Source organism: Talpa occidentalis, unplaced genomic scaffold (genome assembly GCF_014898055.3).
Source record: "Talpa occidentalis isolate TD23 unplaced genomic scaffold, MPIMG_talOcc4v2.1 talOcc4.13, whole genome shotgun sequence".
Classification (NCBI taxonomy): domain Eukaryota; kingdom Metazoa; phylum Chordata; class Mammalia; order Eulipotyphla; family Talpidae; genus Talpa; species Talpa occidentalis.
Window position 1 is genome coordinate 90,944,913 of NW_023601322.1, and position 27,044 is coordinate 90,971,956.

A 27,044-nucleotide genomic window follows, 5' to 3' on the forward strand; every position below is an offset into this window, starting at 1 on the left:
GAATAGTTCCTCTCCTTTTTCTTACCTGTGTGGTAAAATTTCCCTGAAAAGCCCAGGTTGAAGGTAAAATTTGTAATTTGTGCACGCAAAAGATTCTGAGTATCAAGCAGGGCCTGAAACACATAATTGTAAAAAAAAAAAAAAAATGTATCAGGTAGAGAAAGGAATTGAGAAGTTTTAAAAGATAACTTCCTTTTGCATTCAAAAAATAAAACCACTCCTTTATTTGTGAGAGAATTAAATGATGGAAAGTAGTTTCTTTACCACTTTAGAACTAGAGAGATGCTTTCCAGATTACATCAAGCACACCCATATATTTATCCTTTAGCTTGCAATAAATCAGCAAAAAGTGTCAGCTAGAAAAAGGAAGTAAATGAAAAGTTTATTCTGCATATATCAAAGGAACTACTACCTAGTACATAAAATATATCTCCTTTTACCCTTCAGGGACATGGATCACCAGTTGTCAAAAGAAGGACACTCCTTAAAATAAAACCATGCAAGCACATACACTGAAAGAAGCAGATTGTTATTGTCGTTGATTTTCGAAATCTAAGACTTTTCAATCTGTAAATCTTAGAATCCTAAATGAGAGTGATTGTTCTTCAGAAGAGGATATTATGGCAAAATAAATCTCTAATTTGCTCTTGGATTAACAAACAAAATGCCCCACTTCTGACAAGTGAAGCCATTTTGAATCAGGTTTAATTGTTACATTCTATAAAATATTTACCATGCTATGGATATTTAAAAACTTTCTTTTCTTTTTCATGTTTATTTAAATGCCTATTCTTATATTCCTCTTCCTGCTCCTCCTTCTCTCTCCCTCCCTCTTTCTCTCTCACACACAGTGGTAGTTTGGTGCTACCTCAACTAGTAGAAAGTGACACTGAATGATAGATTTGTAAGAATATTAGCACTACTTTTGCACATAAAGAAATTGAGAAGAAATGACTTGTCCATTTCCACAAATAAAATTAGTTGTAGATCATAGACTAGTAGAACACTGATTCCAAATTAGCACTTTATTCTGCCACCCAAATCCTTTTTTCCTCCTTTTCATAGTACGACTGGACACACAACAAAATCTTATTTTCTTGGTGGTATATCTGACTCCCTGGAAGCAATCTTTTTTTTTGGGGGGGGGCAGGCATAGTTTTTCATTCAGAGATTATCCCATGCTTGTCTGCTTTTCCTGAGATGTGATTCTCCTTGTGTAAAGCAGAGGAAAGGAGCTTCTGAAAGGAGCTTCTGAATCTCAAAGATGGAAGACAGATTTGTTTGTGAATTTCCATACCTCCCTATGGAAGCCAAGGATGGCAGTGACACTGGGGACAGATTAGGTCCTGACCTCACAAGAGCTCAGTGTAGGATGAGCGAGGGAAGGAGAATTCAGCCAGCTTTGCAGTGATGAGGTAAGGCTCGTGCCCTCATGTGTGGAGGGTGCTGCCTGGAGGTCAGGCGTAAGCCTTTCTGTCCTTATGGAAGGTACATCAGGTGGGGAATCTGAAGGTCTGGATTTAAAGGTCAGCCCTGAGATGTACAGGACACTCACTGAGCGGGCAGGTTGGGAGTCAGATTGTCCCAGCTGGAATTCTGGATTGGCCTGTTGGTTTGGGGCATGCTATTATCCTTCCCAAGCTGCAGACTCATTTGTAAAGGAGGGATAATAGTTACCTAAAAGCACTGCTTTGAGGATTAAATAACAGCATTTATTATGCTCTTGCATAGTGAGGGGCACAGAGTATGTGCTCACCAATCTTCATTTGCTACCCTTCTGTTATTGTTGTTACTATTATTATTTAATAATATAGTGGTTGTTACTTTCAGCAATGTTAGACAATTCATATGACTTCTCTGAACTCATGCCTTCCTAAAGTGGGAACAATGACCTAACTCACAGAACTCTGATGAGGATTAGAAAAGAGGCAATATATACAAGATTGCTTGGCGTTTTTAAAGTGTCATAAATATTAGATGTTGATATGATAATCAGCAATATCCATATAATTATATGTGAATATATATTAAATGTCTATATTATATATAAATACTGCTCTGTGTACCAGTAGATATTTATGTACCAATGAAGAAGCCATTTCTATAGGAGAAAATAATTATTCTTATTCTCTTTAAGAAACAAATCGGTTTTGTAGCTAATTTGGAAATGCTTATGAAAGTATTGAGTGAAAATAATATTCAACTAAAATTGTTAGAGAATTGCATGATATTATTTGACATAAAATTTGACTATTTCCCAAATTATTTTTTTTAAATTTGTATCTTCATGCTGCCCCACTAATTTTATTTTTGAAGCTTCACTCTACAATGCCAAAAATATAGGCATTAAAAGAGCTGGTTGAAGGCAAAAAAGATGTAATTTAAAGAAAATGAGTTCTGAGGACTGAGCAAAAGGGAAGCTTTTATAGTATTTTTGGATTTTCTCCAAGTTTACTTAACAGAATGAATATATCAATTAAAGTAAATCAAAGAGACAAAATTAAAAATAACTGCAAAAAAGTTTCATATAGTGAACCATTTAAGTTCTCATTATGCATGTGACATTCTTTGGGGGAATGTCTGCTAATATTTTATTTTGTATTTATGCTTCCTAGGTTATATTTTGATTTGTTTTATCTTTTGTAAGTTAACAAAAGGAGTTCGTTAGTCACATTAAGGTGGGGGAAGAAATTTTAGGGTAGAGTGTAGTTTTTCTACAGCAGGCAAGAATACATATGTTTCAGCACAGAAATTTTAGAGTTAATATTTTCTTAGTCAACAGAATATTAAGTATAAATATATAATGTATCTATATCTATAAAAGTAAATGAAAACAATTGAGCAACTAATTATAAACTCTGACAGCTGTAGAGCTGTACTACCTAACAATAACCTACCCAGGAGGCTGATAGTCACTCAGCACTTAGATGTCCATATTCTAAATTTAAAGTGTACACCATAAAAAAATATGGGGAAGGGGTTCGAGTTTGTTGTGGTGACTTGAAATGCAAAGGCTGACAGTTGGAGTGTATTTTCTGTGATGTCTGTGAGGTCTCTAATGTTCAGGAAAATGGAGAGGGAACTTTCACCTGGGTCTCAGCTAATGATAGCAAGGGCTCTTAGTGATTATCCTGCTCTTTGCTAACATTGCCTTATGCCAAGGCCACCATCTGCTGAACCCCCAGACCTTGAGTGTGTCCTCACTGATGTGGATTGCTGAGTCAACAGGAGATTTAGATCCTTTGTGGCTCAGGTAACCGATTGCCATTTGACGGGTACGTGAGCTTGGACAAATTAGCCTTTCAAGTTACCCTCCCTTCTGAGAAACTGGGGTAACAGTATACAGCTCATGGACTGGTATGGAGATCCCCTGAGAAAAAGATCTCTAGGTTGAAAACCCTTCCGAGCATCGAGGAGCAGAGTTTTAGCTCTATGAATGAAATCCTCATCCCTTCCTCCCTTATCAACCTTAAAAATTCTTTATCTTCCTTTCACAAAATTTCACCTGCTGTTTCTTACTGTTATCCACTTGGAATAAAATCAGGCATATACTTAAAAATTTAAAGTTTTTTCAAATGGAATCTTCACACTTTTGTATGGTTGTCAAACCAGCACTGAGGATCTTAAACAAAAGTATACCATGATCCAAGTAGCTGTTTAATAGGAAACTTCATAGGGCTTTGCAATTCTTTCATAGTTAACTTAGTGAATTCTTCATTCTCCTGTTGAATGTTCATGTATTTTATTGTTTACATTGTAGTAAGAGAGTAAGGACAAAGGTTTTTATGAATGCCAAGGAGGAAAGAGTTGCACAGTATTCTTGAATTATTTCTACTACATACTTAAACCTGTCCAGAGCATACATTATACTTAACCTCTCAATTATATAGATGAGAGATGGTTTTGCTAGAACATTTGTTGAATTGCAATTGGCAAATTGCAAATTGGCAAATGATATGTGGGTGGGAAAATAGCAAACATGTAAGTGCTGCTGTAAGTATTCACTTGAAATTGTTATGCATATTCTTCTTAGCTTATGGTTGGTATATTTAAATAGTCAAAACACTAGTGTACTTTTTTTAAAGAAAGAAATAAACATAAATAGTAGCCCACAGATTCTAACAATATGGTACCTTTACGAAACTAAGTTAAATCTCATTGATATACAGAAAAGGATTTTTATATGTTGTTGTAAACATAATTTTAAAATCCTAATAATTTAAAATACTTGCTGCTAGCAGCAAAACAGAAAAGGAAGTAGAGGTATTGAGTTCCACCTGAGGGGCCTGAGGCATCTCAACCATTCACTGTTGTTCTAGAACAAATTAGATTTTCTTTTATGGTTGCAGAGGTATGTTGGAAAACCTCAGCTTTTTTTTTTTTTTTAAAGATTTATTTATTTATTTATACAAGCACTGTGTACATTCAGAAGCACGGGAGGGTGAGAGAATTCACCAGAGCCAGAGTGCGGAGCAGAGCAGGCAGAAGGACCGAAGTACACTACAGAGGAGAGCAGCGGGGGGCAGGAGAGGTCTGAGTGCCATGTGGGACCCTCCTCCAGAGGCCAGGGAGCAACCGGGGATCGAACCGGCGCTGCAGAGGCTGCGGGCAGCATCGCAACCTAGCGCTTAACTGCTGGGCCACTGGGGAGGCCCCCGGAAAACCTCAACTTTTTAAAACATCCAAAAAAGGGGCCTCCCCGGTGGCGCAGCGGTTGAGCGCTGGGCTGCGAAGCTGCCCGCAGCCTCTGCAGCGCCGGTTCGATCCCCGGCCACTGGGCGAGGGTCGCACATGGCACGCAGACCTTTCCTGCCACTCCTACTGCTCCCCTCAGCAGTGTACTTCATCAGTCTGCCTGTTCTGCTCCCTGCTCTATCTCTGGTGAATTCTCTCACCCTCCCGAGCTTCTGATTGTACCCAGTGCTTGTATAAATAAAAAAAAAATCTTAAAAAAAAAATCCAATAAAATGTTCCCTAGCCACTATCCCCCACCAAGAAAGTGTGTGTTTTATGTTAAAGACAAAATGTGAGGTTGAAGCTGGACTATAAACCCCATGAGGTAGTGACTGTTCAACCAGTGCACTTTTCATTCCCAAAGCTCAGCATGAATCACATCAGGGGGAGAAGAGGGGCAAGTCACTATTTCCTGAATAACAAAAGGAATGAATTTCTGACTGATCAGATAATGCAGTAAGCTTACCAAGACCTGACCACGTAAAGAGTGAATATTCTTTCACTATTTTATGGGCATAAATTGCTTTGTAGCTTGATGAAAAATTTCAAAATAGTTCAAATTCAAAAAAAGTATTTATGAAACATTTTAATTTCAAATTATTCAGGAAAGTGCTAAAATAAAAGCACTCCCTACCTCTGTGCTTCTCAAATGTATATGTACTTAAAGATCATCTGAGAAGCTTAATAAAATGCAGACTCCTGGGTTCTAACCCAGAGGTTCTGAACAATAGCACTCATGTAGAGTCAAAGCATCCAGATGATTTTTATAGAAGTGACATGATATCACACTCAGACTCACTGTCTGTTACCTGATTTCAAATAGTTCAAGGTAGTTTCTATTTTATTTATAGGCCTGTTTTTCTTTGAGGATATGAAACCTTTGATACCCACTGTCTAGCAAATTCCTGAGAACACAGTAGGCATTCAGATAATCACTGATTATATGAGTCACATTAATAATGAGTATAATGAATTATCAAATCAGAAATATTCTTAAAAAAATGGAATATATAAACGACATTGGAATTCAGTTGAGGTTTGAGAAACTGTTTTGGCCCCAAAGCACTCCATCATGGCTTGAATTGTTTGGGTTGAATATTATATAACTAAGATTGTAGCCTCTAAAGTTTTATTTTGTCCTTATTAATTCTATTTTCCTTAGTTTTTCTAATAAAAGTCCCTTTCAGTTAGGTTGGGAGAACTAGTAAAACTGGCTGTCACTTATGTAAAGTGTGGTTAGATAGGGTAACCAGCTCCAACCTAAGGAAGGTTAGGTGTGAGGACTTAGGTGCTTGTAAGGATAGCTTAAGAGTCAGTATAGCATGGGCTATGAAATGGCTTGGCTGCTGCTGGAAAACAGTCTGGCTGTTCCTCAAAAAACTAAAGGTAAAAAAAAAAAAAAAAAAAAAAAAAGCTAAAGCTAAATATAGAATTATCATATGAACCAGCAAGTACACTCATAGGTATTTACCCAGAAGAACTGAAGACAGGTGTTCAAACAAATACTTTATACATATTGACACTATTTTCAACAGCCAAAAGGTAGAAACAATCTACGTGTCCATCAATGGATGGACGAATAAGCGCATGGTGGTCTAGCTACATGTAATGTCATATTGTTCAGTTTAAAAGGAATGAAGTGCTGATACATATTAAATGTGGATAAATCTCAAAAACATTAATTCTCAGTGAAAGAATTCAAACACAAAAGATCACATACCAGATGATTCCTTTGACAAGAAATATCCAAAATAGGTAAATCCATAGAAAGAGAAAGTAGACTGATAGTTGCCAGTGATAGTTGGGAGAAATTGGACACAACTGCTTAGTGGGTCTGTGGTTGGTTTCCTTTTGGGGCGAGGACAATGTTTTGTGCCAGATAGAAGAGGTGGCTACACAACACTGACTCTACTAAATGCCACTAAATTGGTTACTTAAAAATGGTTAATTTTATGTATGTGAATTTCACTTCAACAAACAGATAAGTTGGAGAGTACAATTGTGAATACTGCTATCTTCATGGTTTTTTTCCCCTGAATTTTACTTAGAAAATATCATGTGAATTACCTTAACAAAATTATTTCCAGTAAAGGTCCCATACCGTATACTAGCTTTAAGAAAATTGTCCAGGATCTGTTGGGAACTAGTGGCAAAAGTTGATGTAAAAAATCCTCATATTATTTCTTCCTTGCCTTATGCTCTTTGCTTTCTATCATCCTTCATACTCACTTCTACTCACTCAACTATAGATACACTTGTCTTCATGCTGTCCCTGGAGCATAACAAATCTGTTCTCATGTCCAGGTCTTTGATCTTGCTGTTTCTTTTTCAAATATGCCCTCTCCCCAGACAATCATGTGGTTTACTTCCTCAACTTTTCAGGTCCCTGCTTAACTGTCATTTCCTGGACCACCTTCTTTGATTAATTTTTCAAAAAATCATGATGTCTTTTTTTTTTTTTTTTAAAGATTTATTTATTTATGCAAGAACTGGGGTACAGGTCAGAGGCACAGAGGGTGAGAGAATTCACCAGAGACAGAGCAGGGAGCAGAACAGGCAGACGGACCAAGGACACTGCTGAGGGGAGCAGCAGGCAAGGCAGGAGAGGTCTGCAGTGCCATGTGGGTTTCTCCCTGGCGGGCCGGGAATTGAACCCGCACTGCAGAGGCTGTGGATAGCTTCAAAGCACTGCGCTCAACCCGCTGCACCAATGGGGAGGTCCCTACCTTCTTTTAAATAATTCACTCTATCTAGTTTGTTCAATTTCTTCACAGAATCTCTTACTATTAAGAGTATTTATTCATAATCATTCACATAATGCTTCCTCATTAGAATCATTCATTTAGTTCCAAGAGAGTAAACATCACCTCTGTCTTTACAGTGCCCAGAACAGTTCTTAGCACATAATAGACTCCCAGCTGGTATTTGTTGAGAGAAGGACACAATGAGTGAATGAATGGAAATGCAGTAGTAATGCTCAACCAGAAGAGCAGAGAATAATATTTAATTGAAAAGTTTATAGAGTAAATGGAGGTGATGGAGAGACATAGTAAGGGTGCCCCATGATAAGAGGCATATTTATTTATTAATTATTATTATTATTATTTTCTTACATCATTGCACAGTTTTGTACATATTTGAATGAGGCATAGACAAAGCTCTGGGTGCTTCAGGTCATGAGGTCAGGTTTGGCTGATGAAGAACCTAGTGTGGCATTAGATAAGATCACAGAACCTGTTTGGGATGGACTGAAATACTTTATAATTTTTTTTTTTTTTTAATGAGGGTTGGGTAAGGGCCCAAGTTGACACTTCGTCTAGCAACTTTAGTCTACTAGAACCTAAGGAAAATGCCTGTGAGATCAGAACAGCTATCAGGAAGCAAGGCTAACATTACTGAGCTTATTCCTTAGGAAAGGGTTTATGCTCTTAGTTGGTAGCACTTGACTCTATTCTACATGTAGTCTTAACAAACCCTGTGATCTGCTTCCAAGAACAAGGCAGATTAGATACAAAGAATTGGGGGCCTACAGAAACCGACTGCAAAGAAAGATGCTAAAGAAATTAATGGAAGAACTAGGCAGATAAAGTATAATCAGCACAAAAACTAAATCCATAAATATTGTTCTTGCCGAACTGCAGCCTGCAGGCCTTTTCACAGTTAGGGGAACACTCCAAGATTCTTCCTGCTTCTGGGCCTTTGCTCCTGCTACACTTTCTCTCTTCCCCAGAGCATCACGTTTTCTTTATTGAAACATTTCATTAATTTTTTGAAGTAAAATTGGCTTATACCATTACATAGGTTTTAGGCATGCAGTCTTAGAAATCAACATCTGTATATACCACACACTGTTTTCTCCAAAAGTCTAGTTTCCATCCTTTGTCGTACACTTGATCTGTCTTACCTGATTTACCTACACCTCTTAACCACTTCTCTTCTGGTAACCACTATTTTGTTTTTTTAATCTAAGAGTTTTTTTCTGTTTGTTTGGAGAACATCACAGTTTTGATTTGCACTTTTTCTGTCTCTTCAAACATTACCTTATCAGAGAGGCTTTCCCTAACCCTCCTTATAAACTCGGCAATGACGCACTCCACCCTGGCGGCCCAGCTTTCCATCTGCTATGTCCCTAGCACTTGTCAGTACCTACTATGTTATCCTACACTCTGTTTTCTCCTCCCACTGAACATCAGGAACTTGACAGCAGGGACTTAGCCTGCGTCATTTACTGAAGAGAGTGCCTGGCATGCAGCAGACACTCATAAATATTTGTTGAATGAATAAATGCATGAATGAATGCTTATGAATTAGAATTTAGAATAGAATCCAGGGCTGAAGTACAATCCTGGGACCAAAAGGAAGAAGGAACTAAAATTGAGCAAAAAGATTTCTTTGGCTCAGCCCAGCTTTTACAGACTGGAAGTTTCCAACAACAGTTGTAGAAGCAAAAAGAATGATGATTCTAAAATGGAAAGAGAGAAAAGACCCGCTGACTAAAGAGACCAGAAATAGAAATGGCTTAATATTTGACAAAGACTTCAAGTCAAGCCACCAGAATAACTTACTGTGATTTTCTGACAATATTCTAACTGGGAGGCTATTCAGATAGATAATTGCTTGGTTTCTGGTGGGCAGGCTCCTGGGCTTGAATCCCAGTAATGAGGACACTGAGTAACTTTTCACCTTGGCAAGAGCCACTTTCCTCAATCTGAGCTTCAGTACCCACCTCATGGGGTTGTAAGTTTTGGGTGATAGAATCTGTGCAAAGCCCAGTGCCTGCCTGGAACATGGTAATCATGTTTTAATACCTCTACCTAATTCTATTATTTTTAAAAAGATTTTATTTATTTATAGGTCAGAGATTGGGGGTGGTGGTGGTGGTGGAGGATGAGAGGATTGACTAAAGACAGAGTGGGGAGCAGAACAGGTGGATGTACTGAAATACACTGCTGAGGGGAGCTGTGGGCGAGACAGGAGAGGTTGGCTGTGCCCTATGTGGGTCAGCTCCCTGGCTGGGGATGAAAATTAGGCCATTGTGGTGGGCCATTGCATTGATAGTGCTGAGACTTAATCCATAGGGCACCAGGGAGGCCCTCACCTAATTCTAAAAAAATAAATGACTTAAAGTTTTCACAAGTATGTATTACATTAAAAGTGATAACCATTTGATAAGATTTTTCAAAAGGGAAAATGCTAGAGATAGACAACAGAAACATAAAATATGTACTATGCTACTCTGTGCAGGAATATTGGCTCAGTGCAGGCTGCTCTGCACCTGACCTGGTGTGGGGAGCACATTACCGCGGTGGGAAGAGGAGGGAGCCCAGGAGTGCCTTCATTGCTCTGGTCCTCCATCCTTGGGGTAAAAGCATGACATATCTGGAAAACAGACTCTGACTAGAGAGTCCTCTGATTGGAAAGGAACTACGGAGGCATCATAATTTATGATAATCACTGAGCAGAATAACAGAATGTTTGAGCTGAAGATATTATAGAGATTGCCAAGCTTGGTATTTCTGAAACTGCTGCACTGCTGTCTCAGTCTTTGAAAAGGAGGATAAACACATTACTCCCTGGGACTTTTCCCTATAGTTTGACATGGTTCCTACAAAGAAAAAGATATCTTTTGAGGTCGTAGGCTTTATTTGAAAAAAAAAAAAAAACAAAACAGAATTTTTAATAATACGCCTTGATTTTAACAAACTTTTTTCATTGTTCACCAGTTATGTTATAAAACCAAGAGAAGAAAAATTAGTTTTTATGAAATTTGTAAGATTTAAGTGTACTTATGTGCATTATTTTAATTTCATCTCTTCATATCTGAGAAAACTCTTCTACCTCTTAATACCTCTGGCATTTTGGCTTGGAATCATTCTCTATTAAAGAAGACTCTTTGCATATTGGAACTAATTCACAAGACATTTGAAAATTATATTGATACATGATTTACTTTAGGGGATGGCTGAGGTATGATTTACTTTTGAGTGACGAAAGTTGTGAAAAGTTATAGGTTTCAATATCAATAACTCAAAAATAGTGTTTGTAGATTTCATCATCAGGGTTTATTTATTTATTTGTTAATGAAAAATAGAGGCTTATTTTTTTTTATTATTGCATTGCTTTCTCAGCTTGCATGATTTGAAGTTTCTCTTGTAGATAGGAAGAAAGTTCATTTATTCATCTGCTTTAATTACGTAAAGGTCAAAGAATCCATCATCAGTTAACACAGAGAAAAAGCCATGGCAACTGACTTCGTGTTCACCCCTGGGCTTTAATAAGAGGGGCGATCATTCCATGTTACGATATATCTTTCAATTGTTTATAAATTCCTTTAAAATTGATTTCTCAAAGCAGAACTAAAGTTTTAAAATTAGATTTGATTTCTAATTTTAACTCACTATTTAAAATATTTGACATTCACCTTTTTTGTGAGACATGGGATCAGTTGCAGAATGGTTCCATGACCTACCAGTACCTGTCAGCAGGGCTGTCCTGGGCACGTAGGTGGAGGAGAGGTAGTTTAGGTGGTGAGGTAGTGAGGGGTGTGGGCAGTGCGCCAGGATCAGATTTTTTTTCATAGCTACTCCATGGGCTGCGGGTACATAGATGTTTTGTTCATACATGTGGGTGGCAAGTGGTGTCTTTCTACTTGTGCCTTATCCCTTTGAGGTTTTCCTTCTTAGGCATGATCCCTCAGCCACATCTGCATGACAGTTACCTCCACAATGGAGCTAGCTTCACAGGGACCTTCTTCTTCAGATTATCTTTTCTGGTTATGCCTCTGCTTCCACTTTGTTCTTGCTCAGGGTCAATGAGTTCCTAGTTGCACAAAGCCCTTCTTATTCCTAAATATATCAGATGCTACAAAACACTCTGTCATAGGCCTCTTGTCTGAAAAGAAGTTGGGAAGACACACCAGGTGTTGACATATTATCAGTGTGGGGGTTTCGCAATGTATAGAGTATAGACAATAAATATCAGTGCCTTAATCTTTGACGTTATTAAGCAGAATATCTAAGATCACATTTGCTTACTTGGAAATTCAGGCCAGACTCATTGTCTCTTCCAACAATAAATCTTAGGTATGCTTGAAATTTTTAGTTATATTTGGTAACTTGACTCTAAGACGGGGAAAGAATGCCTTTATTCAGGTTTATTGAGTTTGTTTTATTCCATTTAGATTACTAAGAAATTTCTCAGTGACCCAGTTCACATGTAAATCAATGACCTAGATGGGAATCCTCTTACTGCTCCAGAAAGAGTCTAGGACAACATCTAATCAGTTCTCTAATGGGAAGATTGCCTTTACAAATAGTGTCATATAAAACAAAAATTAAACTGCAATCAATGATGGAATTGTCTAGACCCCATAGAGGCTGTATTTCTGTCTGCATACTACTTATACATATATTTATATTTTATGCTTTATATTTTAATTTATATATACTTATAGTTTATAATTTGTATTTATATCATAATTTATATTTTAATATATATATATTTATATATTTAATTTATAATATATTCATTTATCCCATTACTAAGATTTACCAATTGAATTATTTGAACAAGATTGACTAAAAACTCAAAAAAATTAAAACATTTTCTTTTTCCACAAATGCTTCCAATATTACATTTTGCAAACAGGAGTCTAAATTTGCCATGCCCTGAACCTATGACAGTCAGTTAACTTCATTTAAGAGAACTAAAATGACCTTTCATATGTCTGATGCGCTATCTAACAATAACATCAGAATAGAGGCCACATCAGTGCCCCAGCAGCATCAGAACAGCGTGTGCTTGCACCTAAACTTTTCGCTTGAAGCACAACAAGGGTGTCAAGGTCAATCACAGAGTTTATTCTTATGTTTCAGTTTCATTGCATGGATGAAAATATGCAGTTTTTAACGTGTTTTCTAAAAAAGTCCCTGAAAACAAAGTGAGGGCCTTTGTGTTTGGTTGAAGCAAACATTTCAGAGATTAATGAAGTCACACAAAATCGACAAAGTCCAAGTTGTAATTTCTTTTTTTATAAGCTTGTTACTACAGATTATGCAAAATAAACATCCCAAGGAAAACAGTGGTGGCTCTGGCTGGACAAAGAGCAGAGTTGCTTCCTGTGCAACTGGCCACAGATGACACAGTGCATCCTGGCCATGCCCAGCTTTGAGTTAGTTAGAGAGAACAATGGGCACTCAACCCATGTAATTTTGATTTTCATATTTACTTGCATTCTTTGTTAGCTTGCTTGCCAGTCACAATTAAATACCCTAGGACCAGCCCGGGGGAAAGTGCATACACCATTTTTACCAGGGTTTTAGCAAATGCAGATAACCCTAAAAGTTTGCTTTCATCAAAGAGTGATTATTTTGGTAAGGACTGGTTTAAAATATTGTCAGTTCTCTCACTGATATTATTTGTACTCATTTTTTTTTTTTTTTTAAACTGGATACCACTAGGGCTTACATAGAATTTTGTTATTTCTATTGACTGGTACTCTCACAGAAAAACCCAGTGGTGACTCAGGCTTTATTGCCAACTGCTCCACTTACTTTCAACTTCACTCTGAACAAGGGTGGGAATTGAAACTAAAAAATAAGGGGGGGGAAATGATGTGACATTGTAAGTTTCCTCTAACATCTCTAATATGGTACTTTTTCTTGTATCTGATTAACATCTTGCATTCCCAGTGTGTGTCTGACAACATCCCACAGGTTCTACGTGGGGACGCCTCCTCCAATAGAGAAGCATTAAGGGTCAGCCTCCTTTGCATTAACATCTAGGATTCAGTGCTAGCAATATAGTCTCTCTTGGGAGAAGTGTAGAGACTCTGGATCTGGTGTGAGTGTGCATGCCTTTCTTGTCCTTTGTGTGCTGTCCTTTGTAATTTAAGAGAAAACCTAGGATGCAAAATGAGAAAAATCTTTAAGTAGCAATTCTTTTCTGATGGACAATGACTTACGCTTTTCAGAGGCCATCTTGCCCTCACTCCTCAGCGCGGAGACCAAGGTGAACACAGCATAAGCTCTGCGTTGGCAGGCAAAGCCCCAGTTCTAATAGGCGGTGATAATTTGTGTCACACACTTAATTCCTAGGATGCTCTGGAACTGATTAGGGCAGAGAGAAGTCCTACCACGCTGAGATATTATTGCAGGGGGCGTGGCAGAACCTCAGTGAGTCTTACTTTGGAGTTCCATCAATCTGCGAATGTGTGCGTGGGGGGCTGGTGAGGAAGGATGAGGGGATACACAGGACCTTCCAGGGTTCTGTTTATCACCTAAAAAAGAATATGACTTCCCAGCCTTCCTCACAATCTTGTATAAAAGCAACCAACTTAGGGGTCAACCCTGGGCTAAGCCAAGAGCTCGAGAGGATTCTACAGAAAGGCAGCATGAACTGGCATCCAAATAGGCCTCAATGAACACTAATTTGTGCCACCAAGAGAAAAATAATGAGGATACGATTACACTGCAATTCTGATTTTGAGATAAAAATAATATAATTTATATTCTTAGTATTGCTTATAATTCTCAAAAAGCTTTCACATATCATCTCATCTCATACTTACAGCAAGTCAAGGGAGGCAGGCTTCACTGTTACTGGCACTTTACAGTTAAAGAAACTGAAGCTCAGCTCAAGTGACTTGCTTAAACCCACATAGTGAATAAGAAGCAGAATGGGGAAATTTAAACCTGTATTTCCATATGGTCTAAGTTGTCTTGTCTAGAAACAAGAAAGGTAAAAATATCTTGACTAATATACTGTCCGGGTACAGTATTTTATATAGACAAACATTTCAATTTTTAAAGAATATAAAATAGCCATAATCGCCACAAATCGTAGCTCTTAAGTCTTTCCATCCAAATATTTTTTAATTCATGTGGAAAAATTGTGTTTTACTCATATTATGTTTTTCTTAATCTACATTCTCTGCCTTAATATATATGCACTTACACACACACACACACATATTTCACATATACGTCATCTTTCTTGGGTATGAATTAGCCTTTCATTTTCGCACTACACACACAAAAATGTACTCAAGACTTAGTATTGTTAGGCCAGGAAGCTGAAACCAAACTGATAAAAGTGTAACAGCTAGAAGTTCTCTCATTTATAGTATAGTGTGTAGATTAGGGCTTGATAGCCTGAGAGTTAAGGGCTTAAAGTGCTTTATTGTGATTCTCCACAAGCAAGAATGACTTTCACTTTGACACTAAATGTGATTTTCTGCCCATAGGCCTAGCTGGTTGGCAGATTGCTTTTATGTAATTCCTGTGAAGCTGGCAGGAGGTGACTCATCTACATAAATGCCTCTTTCAATCAGGAAGAAGGTGTCAGAGGGCGGGTGGGTGGTGTCTGAATGACTAAGTAGTAAGATGTTAGGGATGTTGAAAAAAAGTTAAAATAAGGGTTTCTGGAGCGTTGCACATGAGAGTGCGTATCTGGATCATGTAAATGAATCACAGGAAAACTTTGAGAAGATTTTACTACACTGTTTGAGTCTTAGACTTTATTTCATAACTCAATGCAAAGAGAAGTTTCCCCAAACTGCTTGTAAATTAAAAGTAGCCCAGGTTTTAAACAAGCTATAGAGATGAGACCTAATTTTAAGATGCTGAAATAAAAAAAAATTAAGTCCCTTGCATAAAAGGGATGGGGGAGTTTTGGGTAAGAAAAAGTCAGGAGAAACTCACAGAGCAGTGTAGAAAGAGCAACAGTGGAGGACTATGTCCCTGAGAGAATTAAGTGCCTACTCACTATCACATTCAAGGAAAATAACATAACTTTTCTCCAAATGGTAGTAGGATGAGATAGACTAAATCTTTTGAAACCCTGGAAAGAGATCAGATAAATGGCAAGTAACAATAAGGCTAAGTATCTAGAAGAAGTCCATAATAGCCTATGTTCTCAGAGAATGCTCACTGGAATAGATAAAATAGTCACTGAACTTGGGAAAGCTGAACAGGTTGACAGCATGATATTCTTCATTACATGACTTTTGTTCTGGTTTTGTCATGAGGATATAGTATACATCTGTTGTTTTCCCCCTAAAATTTTAAAAAATTTAAAAATTTTAAGAATTTTCCCCTAAATTTTTTAAAGAAAAAAATAAACCCAAAGGTGTCCCATACATAAAATTAATAAGAAACAAAAGTAATCAACTTGAGCAAGCTTAGGAACCTGGATTCAGTAACTATATTAACTGACATTTGCAGGATACCCCCCTCATTTGTCACTCTGAATATTATGTTGATTGACTGCCTTTCCAAGTATTATAATATCAATGCATTATTTTCAGGGACTGTATACTTACTTTAATTATAGCACCAGAGTATTTTCTATTTGTACTTTTTTTCTCTTCATATCTGTTTAAAGATTATTTGAATTCTAAATGTCATCAGGCAGTTCTGGGACTATTGTCAGAACTCTTCTATTAGACACTTTTTTTTTAAATTTTGAGTTTTCTTGAGATGGTGAATTTCTGTGAGCTGGAAACATTCCTTCAGAAGACTTTTGATATGGTCTGCTATTGTCAATAATGGTCTTGGGAAATATAAAACCTAATTCTGCTGCAAATCTGCAGTATACTTTATTGCAGTGTTAATAACCAATGATTAATTTCCCTGGTCTGATTTTTATGAGTTTACTTTAAAAATTATATACTTGATTTTCTTTTTTTTTTAAAAGATTTATTTATTTATGCATACAAGAGCTGGGGTACAGGCCATATGGTCTGGGGAGTGATTCACCAGAGACAGAGTGGGGAGCAGAACAGGCAGACTGATGAAATACACTGCTGAGGGGAGCAGCAGGCCAGATAGGAGAGGTCTGCCTCGCCATGTGGGTTGTACCCTGGCAGGCCAGGGATCGAACTCATGCTGCAGAGGTTGCGGATTGCTCCATAGTGAGGTGCTTAACCCATTGTGCCACCAGGGAGGCCCTATATACTTGATTTTCTGTGCAGAATTGGTATAAAGAAAATTCCTATGGAACTAAGTTACATAGGCAGGTTTTCATCTTTGTTTGTTTTAATGTAACATTAAGAGTCTATCTTCTAAAATTCAAGTGAGTTTCTATGGTTTACCTGAACAAGGATCTTGTTACTGCAGGCTTATTCTTTTTAAATGATCATTTTAAAACTTCTGTTTAATGGGAATGTTCTTGAAAAGTCAGTGTGCCACAGAAGTGACTGTGTTTGCATTTCTCGAAGGTGTCATACTGTCATTGAGGCTCCTGACAGAGATTTGATAGCCTGGAATCATAAATTCAAAAAGACTGAGTAAAGCATGTTGATTAAGCCTATGGATCCAACAATAGGTTATGTTACCCAAAGTGGCATTTAGGTTTAAAGTTAGTGTGTTGTGTATAACCATTGTCAAAAGATGGAGAGAAAGTTGAGGGAAGAAAGGTTGACTGGTTACAAATTAAAAAGGCCTAAAGTCTGGCTAGAGTGGACAGGATTTGGCACCTGCTTTCCCATTGACACACTGCATGATCTTGGGTAATGTCTGACTCTCAGCCTAGTCATTTGTAAAATGGCACCTTCATCATGGGAATGCTGTGCAGAATGACTGAAATGGTACATGGAAGCACTAGATCAGATAATCACTTGAAAACACATAATAGATCTTCAAAAATATTACCTCCTGAGAAATGCAGCAAGAGGTAAACCAGTACTCCCAAGGTATGTTTGGAGATGGGGTTAGTGATGTTGGTTTAGTGACGGAGAAGTTTTATGTATTGCATCAAAGTGTACTTGTAGCCAATTCTAATGCTACTAGTGGACGCTTTGTGTGTGCTGGTCTCTCTGCTATGTACGGGCACTTCCTGTAGCTTTATAACATCACACAGTTGCTAGGTTATCTCATGCAGTCTATACAACAACTCACGGAATAAAGCAATACAATCTAATTCATTTTGCAGAAGAGGAAAGCGAGATGCACAGAATTTGAGTGAATTCACCAGAAGTTTAAAATAGAATTTTAATTTAATTTAAATAAAGAAATATGGGTTGTTCTTTTATAATAGGACTATGTAGTTTTGAGATTACATGCTCATAGCACTGAATCCATATTAACTTTAAAAGCAAGTATTGAAAACAAAAATAAACTATAATGCAAGTCCCCAAAGAAAAGCTTTGGTGGTGTTAGAAGACCACTTGGCATGGTATCTAGCCTTCCTGCAAGTCTCGTGTGCTGATTTTGCTTTGTTCTATGTTTTCAAGGATGTTTGTAGAGTAAATAACCTTATTGGGTAGAGACAGTGTCTTCCTTCAGAATAAAGGGCACGTTTGCTTACTTTCCAGTATGAAGAAGAACATGTGAACTCCAGGGCACATTTCAGGCAGGCTTACTACCCATTATGAAAGACTCTGGTTCCTTAAGATCAGGGTTCCTCTCCAGTCATGCAGTCCACTGCGTGTGTGGATATCAGTCATCTGGACCTTTTCATGTCACCATGCAGGAACTGGAACTTGGAGAACCAGCTCAGATGTGGACACTCTGGCTGCTGCTTTTGCTTTGAATAACACAGTCCCTTCTTTCTGAGCCAGAAGTCTCAGAATTCCTGTCAGCCTCCGTGAAACCCGGCAGGCTGACTTGTTAGCTCGAAGGCAGGGTGAAATCTCAGATCCTTCACAGTTGTTACCAAGTGGCAAAAGGAAAACTGTAACTATCCATGGACAGTAAAAGATCTAGTGTAGTTAAGGTACTGTCACAAGCAACTGTGTAGAGATAGAGGCAGGAAGGGTAAACATCCCCAGAGACTGTTTTATGATGGATTAGAGAAGCTTTGGGATAGGAATCTCTGTATGCATGAATAAAATAAAATAAAATAAAAAGAAGAGGGCAAAGAAAACATTGCTTGACACTATGGAAACCTAATAAATATACATGACTGTAAACAGCTTTCTAAAGACAGGGACACTGTGCTTCACATGATTTATAGGTTTGCTCCTGGCTTGAAAAATGAGCATCAGGCCCAGATTCACAAAAGCTGTTAAAACCTGAGGTTCACTGCTGCAGGAAATGGTTTTATGTCTATATTCTCAAGCTGGTTTGTAATGTTATACAATATTGTATCTGGCAAAGTGAGTGGAGAAAGAAGGGTTAATTTACTGAGAAGTATAATTCACAGTTAATAAATTGGAACAAACATCAGGAAGTACAGAGACAGCAGCCTAATGGAGATACAGCAAAGAGGCGTTTTCCCCCCTTTAAATTTACTTAATTAACACAGTTCATCCTCTGGGGGGCAGGAAATAATGAGACCATAACAGCCCTTTCCTCTGGATCTTGCTAAGTTTGTTTAAAAGCAACAAGTTACTGTGGATGTAACAAATCCCTCCTGTTACATGTAAAAGGTCTTGTCATACATAAATTTTAATTTGGAAATAAGCAAATTCATGTGAAACTGAACAGTGCATTTTTTTTTTATATCTGTGTGCTTGCATATCTACAGATAAAATGTACACATCCTCCACTACTTGCGCCCATCACTTAAAAATAAACTGGATTTTGTGTGTATGCTATTGTGATGTGTACTGAGAGTAATAAAGCATATGTGCAAAACACCTACCATAGGACGCAATATAATTTTAGGAGATAAAAGGAAACCAAATGTGATGTCTCATTTATACCAAGGACAGCCGTGGTGTAAGTTCTTCAAACTTTATGAAGTAGGTACTATCATGATCTCGATTTAAGGATGAGAAAACTGGAGTTCAAGTGAGTTAGGTAGCTTGTTCAGGTCTCATAGCTGGGATGGATCTGAGATTTGAGCACAAGTTTGCTCTAGTCCAAAGCTTTATTATCATTTCACTTTACATTCATTCCTGTGCAGTAGAGAAAGGGAGATTCTAGGAAGATAAATTTATGAACTTGGATTTATCTTTGGCTTTCCAAAGGATCACATTATATATTTTTTGGCAATAAAATGAATTAAGTTAGCCTTCTTCCATACAGCAAAGGAATTCATAGCCCCACAAACTAGTTATTCATACAGTTCCATGAAGAAGACAAATTATTCATCCTATTTCTCTAAATAATGAGCCCAGCAGCCATTCATTGAGAGAGCCTATGTTTATCATTCCATGGTGAGGACAGTGAAAAAAAGGACATAAAAAAAGTCAAGTAACATGAGTAACCTATTATCTGATATAAAAGCATGGATTTGAAATGTAAAATAGAGGAAAGTTAGTGATGCAGAACTTCAAATAAGACTTTCATGAATTAATTTAGGAATAGGACATTCCCTAAAAATAAATAATGAGAATGAAGAATTCATTAGACTCTCAGCCATTCTGTGACATCTAAATATATCTGAGACATGACCTTAACTGTGAAGCGCCCAGGGCTGGTCCTCTTATTCTCTTCTCTCCTGCCTTTTCTTAGGTGATTTCATCCAGCGCCAGGGCTTTAAATACCATCAATATGCTAATGGATTCCTGATTTATATTTCCTGCCTGAACTCTAGACTTGCAGACCCAGCTGCCTGCCTATCTCCAGCTGGACATCGGAAAGACATCAAAAAGTCAACAAGTCCAGAGACTCCAGATTTTTTCCCCCTAATAAGAACTAGTGCCACGAGAGAGGTGCTGTTGCAAGTACCGATTTTGTAAAAATCAAAATCAGACCTTAGAATATCTTCCCAAAGACCTTCAATGGCTGCACTCTGAAACAGAATGAGATCCTTAGTCCTCTTCTTGTCCGGTCAGACTCCACATTGTCTGGTCCCTCCCTGCCTGCCTTTTGGCGCTTATCTGCCGCAGGCTCCTTTACATCCGCAGTGCTCTGCCCACACTGGCCTTCCTTTTCTCTCTCATGTCCACAGCAAGCTTATTTCATAGACTAGGATATTGTCACACAACATCCCTTTGTATGCAGCTCACTTACCCTGGATATTTGTGTTCATGGTAGGCTCAGCTCACCAATACTTCAGAGAGTATTTTCCTATCCAGCCTGACCCAGTCAGAACTCCCCTTGTGCCCCTCACACCTTCCACCACCTGATTTCACTGAGGCTGAGATTATAGCTGTCTTATGTCTTCTGAGATTACTCTGCCATTTGTTTGTGTGTTGATCTTTTTTTCCCTCATCAGAGAGGTAATATATAATATATATATATATATATATGTATATATATACAGTGGACTTCTCTATCCTGGCTGCTGCTCTATCACCAGCTCCCAGAAGAACTCCTGGCACACTGCAGGTGTTAGTTCACACGTTTTGAGTGGACAACCAAAATGGTGTTTTCTTCCAGCTGATTTTATAAAAAGGAAATTTAGAAGAACTAATTTCACTTGCTTTAAAATTCCTTCCAAAGTGCTGCTCAGATATTCTCTCCTGAGGCATGATAATGAAACGTGACTTAAATTTATGGAATCAGACACTTGAAATACACTGTCACTCGCACAAGCGACATGCACCTACCTGTGAAGTAGGTATTATTCTCATTTTAAAGATATGGTGACTGAGAATGAGAGAAGTTAAGAAACTAACCCAGGGTTACTTAGCTAGAGAGGAGCAGGGCTGGGTCCAGGTTGATCTGACTCACATTAGCCCCCAAGCCCTTTTCAGCAGGAATATTATGTTCCTCTCTGCAACTGGCAAGGAAAAGTAAATAATCAGAAATATGAAATGATGAAGAGCTTTTCATGTCATAAAAATGAGAATGCCAGAGGAGAACGGAGGAAGTCCACACGTGGTGGAGACTAGGGCTGAAGGGTCACATTTCTTAAGAGCTAGGGCCTGGGAAATTTTTTTCAAGTGAAAAGCAAGCTTCTAGGGTGCATTGTAATACCATATTGTAGAGAGTAATTATATAAATATTATTAATGCTAGATATTTAAATAATTTATGTCCTAGATGGGAAATACATTATTTAGGGAAACCAGAGTGTCTTGGAATTGCTCCTTTTGTCAAAAGGGCTGAGGTCAGAGCTCCCCCAGGCCTTCTCACAGCACGTCTTCACTGGCATTCATAGGCAGAGCCTAGCAGGAAGGTGAAGGAAGGGGCTTCTGGCTTTAGAAGAGGTTGTTCTGCTCACGCTATTCTGTCATATAATTCCTCTGTTCATATTACTTGGTGCTGGGCTTCCCTTATCAATGTTTTAGAGAATCTCACATAGTTAGAACCTGTATAATCCTTAGAAATGATTAAATCCAGTTCTCTTAGGAAAAGAAACTGCAATTCAAAGATAATATTTTAGAATTTGTAAAGTGTTTTCATGTCCATCGGTTCACTGCATTCTGCCAGTGGCCCTCTGACAAAGGGTTGCAGTCTTTGCAGTGGAGGCCTGAGGCTAAGGCTAATATGTCACTGAGGCAGTCACTGCAGAGGCACACATGCTGTGTGGCCATCTGGGATCTTCTAGAAGAGGTTGCATAAGCATTCTCCTGCTATAATAATGAGGTTCTTTTCATTTAACTTATGGGAATTCTCATAATTATTTTCTGGGAATATTGATATGTGAAGATTATTTTTCAATTTAGAAGCCTCCTGTTCTATTCATGGGATGTGGGCAAAAAAGGAAAATGATGACTGCCTAGAAAGACTGTAGGTGTAAGAAACAAAATCTTCCCTTTAAGGGGGTGACTGGATGAAAGCAATTTCTGACCTGTTAAGAAGGGGAGAGGGCGGACACTGTCACCTCCCAGTTATTTTTCTTTGTGAAGGGAGAGTATTATACAGATCAGTAAAGGAAACAAACATCCCACAGGAAGATGGACAAAGGTCAGTTCTCAAAAGAAAACTATCAAAAGGCAATAAAAAATGACCATTTGAATCCTATGTCACAATAAAATAAAACATTAATGAAATAAAAATGTTTAACCATCAGATTTTCAAACATTAAAAAATAACTAAATCCAGTATCTAAGTGGGACTTAGGAGAGATATTTTTCCTTCTTTGTGATTTGCTAAATTATTTGATTGTTTTTATTGCAAAGTACAGGTATTATTTACATATTCGAAAGTATTCACAATTTATTTTCATTTTGGACAAAACAAACATTTTGGACAAAGCTACACTAACTGTAGCTTTTCAAAGACAAATGTTTGAATTCAGTTTAAAGCTCCTAGGATAAAATTTCTTTTCTTCACTGAAAAATACTCCTCAAGTTAACAATTTTAATCGCCTGGTGGGGTATCTCTGTTCCACTCAATTCAATCCAGAGCTTTGTGATTTCTTTGATATTACATTATAAGCACATTTAATAAGCCTAGGCCCATAAAGAATATGTGACATGACTCTCCTCTCTCTCTCTCTGGTCCTCTTTTCCTTGTCACACCTTCCTACCCCCAGAATACTGCATTTAATTCCTACTGCTTAAATCCTACTTTTTCTTTAGAAATGGGGTACAGGCCAGAGGCACGAGAGGGTGAGAGGATTCACCAGAGATAGAGTGGAGAACAGAACAGACTGACCGAAATACACTGCTGAGGGGAGCAGCAGGCAAGACACGAGAGGTCTGCTGCGCCATGTGTGTATATCCCCAGCCGAAATCGAACCTGTGCTGCAGAGGCTGCGGACAGCTTCACAATGCTGCGCTCAACCCACTGTGCCACTGGGGAGGCCCCTTAAATCCTACTTCTCTCCCAGCAACAGGTTGAATTCTGTCACAGAATTTTTAATTCTATTTTGATCTCTTTCCATTGTATATTTGCTTGCATAGAGAATACTGAATATTTTTATACAAAAATCATTTTAACATGTTTCTACAAAGAAATATAATAAGATCCATGTCTTTATATTTTGCATAATGTTAAATGCTATTTACTCAAACCAGTGTTTCCCTACATGTGCTTCTCTACCATCTACCTTGGATTTATTGAGGTGAGCATATCAAATAGACAGGTTCCTGGGCCCTCTTAGATCTGCCAAGCTACAACCTATGAACTTGGGATGTGGCGCCCTGCATTTTTAAGCAAGCATTTTACATGATTATTTTGCCTTTTCTGTGATTTGGAAACCCATGAAAATAGTCTCATCTTGATAGGTGATTATGTCTAAACATCTCTCAGTGTCAGATTCTTTAAGATAACGTTAGTGGGCCTCCCTGGTGGCTCAGGGGTTGAAAACAGCACTATCAAGCTATCAGTAGCCACTGCAGCATGAGTTTGATCCCCGGCCAGGGAGCTACCTACATGGCACAGCAGACCTCTCCTGTCTCACCCCCTGTTCCCCTCAGCAGTGTGTTTCGGTAGATCTGCCTGTTCTGCTCTCCACTCTCTCTGGTGAATCCTCCCATCCCCCACACCTCTGGCTTACACTCAAGTTCTTGTATGCATAAATAAATAAATCTTTAAAATAAATAAATAAATAAAATATAACACTAGTGGCAAATTCTTGAATTGTGCTTTTAAAAATTATATAGCATCCTATTTTTGTTCATTAAAAAATTGCAAGTTGAGCTATCCTTAGTAACTTAAAAAATATCTGTTTAGGGCCTCCCCGGTGGCGCAGCGGTTGAGCGCTGGGTTGCGAAGCTGCCCGCAGCCTCTGCAGCGCCGGTTCGATTCCCGGCTGCTCCCCGGCCACCAGAGGAGGGTCCCACATGGTGCGCAGACCTCTCCTGCCGCCCGCTGCTCCCCTCAGCAGTGTACTTTGGTCCTTCTGCCTGCTCTGCTCCCCGCTCTGGCTCTGGTGAACTCTCTCACCCTCCCGCGCTTCTGACTGTCCCCAGTGCATGTATAAACAAAACAAACGAACAAACAAACAAATAAATAAATAAAACATGCCTCTATAAAAAAAAAAAAAAAAAATCTGTTTAGGCTCATGGACAATAAAAATACAATGATAAAGTCGTGAATGTATTATCTGCGAGTTACTTAAAGGATTGGCTAAACTTCAATAATGAGTTTTCTCCTGAGTGGCATACAGTTCTATACACAACCAGCCTAAAGTGGCAGAGAGCTTAAAAACTCAGATGTGCCAGGAATTCCCTTCTAAGGTTCTTGTTCTAGAGGATGTTGCACTGACATGGTGTCAATTTGTAAGGTCAGAGGACTGAACATGGAGCGAGTGTTGTGTCTCTGAATTACCCTGAAAACTTGAGGAACAGCCTTGTGTCACTGGTGTGATTAGAGACAGAGCCCATTTAGGGAAATAGCACTTTTTTGAGTGCAGTGAGCAGCTGGGTCCTCCCTGAGTATGACAACTGAGTCCTAAGTAGTTCCTGTGAAGCTGCAGGTAGCAATGATTTTGGATATCTAGTTCTAGCAAGAATGTTCTAACAAGAATAGGAATTACAGCTTTCATATTCCATTGTTCACCTGCCCCTCAGTCAGACCAACAGCAGTGTCTTGTATCAGATAACAAAAAAATGACGATTGGGAAGATTTAGTTCCTTATGTATATTACATTTCTAGATCAGAGTAGCAAATTATGCAGACATCTTTTTAATATCAGCATATTTTTGTCAAAGGCAATAGAGTTAAAATGAGTTTTCATTGTAATACTTTTTCTTGAAAATGTTGTCAAATCATTTTTGTTAAAATGTTGTACAAAATTGCCTTAAGACACTTTTCAGAGTTCCAGAAATCCAAATCTGTCAGGTTCCAAATATTAGCTACTTAGATGGTAGCATCTCTAACCTCTGACCAGTTTACAGTCAAAACCACTCGACTAATTTACTCAAGATTATCAAGCAATTTTTCTCTTAGGATTCCTAAAAAAGGAATGGACTCTGTTTTGTGTTGCTTGAATGTATGTAGATCATGTATTTCTAATCTCCTCCCTCTCCTACTATATAGATAATTGAATTCAAGGTTAAGAATAGTGAAGAGGTTGTTTTATTTTTTGATCATTTTTTAGTACCCCAACAAGTTGGATTAATTTCTCCACACAATGTTCTTTTCATTTTCTTCTTTGGAAAGTTGGTTCTACTTAGTGGATATAGAACAGTGGGGAAAAAATGGAGAGAGTTAGTTACTTAAAAATATGTAACCCTAAAGGAGAGAAAAAAAGTATGGCTATAAAAACACCAGGCAACCAAAGCAAAGGAACCATGAGAAGGGATAAGCAGGGAGAGTGAATTCCCATTTTTATCTGTGGATTGATGTCATCTGAGTAGGGATTCCAAAGAGGGAAAGGCTGATAAAATAAGATCAGGGACACAAGTCAAAGAGGAGAAAGTGCAATGAAAACAGTGACCAGAGCTTTAGTAATTATGGTAGAACTAAAAAACTGGTCCTTAATGCTTTTTAATTATTCTCATAATGGATGTACTTCTGAAAAAATTAGTGGATTGTTGATAGCCACACATCTGCTCCTATTATGTGATCTTTGGAGAGATTAGTTAAATGACTCAAGTAAAGAAAGGGGTACTTATTCACCCATGTTAACCTTCAGAGTGTAAGGGATATAAAAGAGTTTAAAAGCACAAAAATAATTTAATTTTCCCCAATTAATTAAATGGACTCAGAGAGCCAAATTAATTATTTGATCATATATATGTCATCAAAGCTTCATTTCCTATGAGGAAACAAGTATAATGTCTTTTGGGGGACTGAGTTGGTATAAGAATTGATGGCATGATTATGTGAACACAGCTTGGGAGGTACAGTAAGGCCTTCTTCTCACACTCCTCCTCAAGATGTCCATATCCCAAACCCCTGGGGCCTGGATTATGCTATTTTACATGACGAAGGGATGTTGCAAAAGTAATTAAACTGAGGACTTTGAGATGTGTAATTATTCTGTGTTACTCAGGTGATCCAAACAACTCATATAGGTCCTTGAAGTTTTAGTTACAGGGAGATATGGCTATGAAAAAAAAGAGAAACACAGCATTGCCAGCCTTGCAGATGAAGTGGGGAACATGAGCCATGGACTGTAGGCAGACTCTACGCAATGGCAAAGGGTAGGCAATGGATTCTCCCCTAGAGCCTCCTAAAAGGAATGTGGCCTGATCCGGACCCTGCCATTAGCCCAGGGAGATCCATGTTGGACCTCTGACTCTAGAACTATAAAATTATAAATCTGGGTTGTTTTAAACCACTGTTGGTGGTTTAAATATACAATATTTTTCTTCATTAATTTTCTATTTTGTTTATGTTCTTTTTGGAAAAAAAAAATAAGTGTCTGTTTAAGGGACCTTAGGACAACATATAAAATGTAAATCTGAGTACATACAGAAGGAAGTAATTTAAATCATTGGAAGGATAGGCAACTTTTGTTCTTTAATTGACCTAACACCAAAAGTGTATGCCATCTTGCCACTCTAATTCACTTAAAACTGCTAAATGAAGGCACTTACTGGGATTGCAGACTAAGTGCCTAGAAAGGAGACATTTGGACACT

At 38.1% G+C, this 27,044-nt stretch overlaps 2 protein-coding genes across 16 annotated transcripts in view; one reads left to right on the forward strand and one right to left on the reverse strand.

Annotated features, from left to right (window-relative positions):
• LOC119243609 (uncharacterized) overlaps positions 1-27,044 on the forward strand; it is a 782,255-nt gene that overhangs the window by 112,601 nt on the left and 642,610 nt on the right. The gene's annotated exons all lie outside the window — the stretch shown is intronic.
• The window catches only part of LOC119243607 (bifunctional heparan sulfate N-deacetylase/N-sulfotransferase 3), a 143,376-nt gene that overhangs the window by 92,909 nt on the left and 23,423 nt on the right, over positions 1-27,044 (reverse strand). For all 4 annotated transcript variants that reach the window (XM_054694534.1, XM_054694533.1, XM_037509532.2 and 1 more), the window contains one exon: positions 26-113. In XM_054694534.1, coding sequence (XP_054550509.1) covers positions 26-113 — 88 coding nt within the window. The remainder of the gene's footprint in view (positions 1-25; positions 114-27,044) is intronic.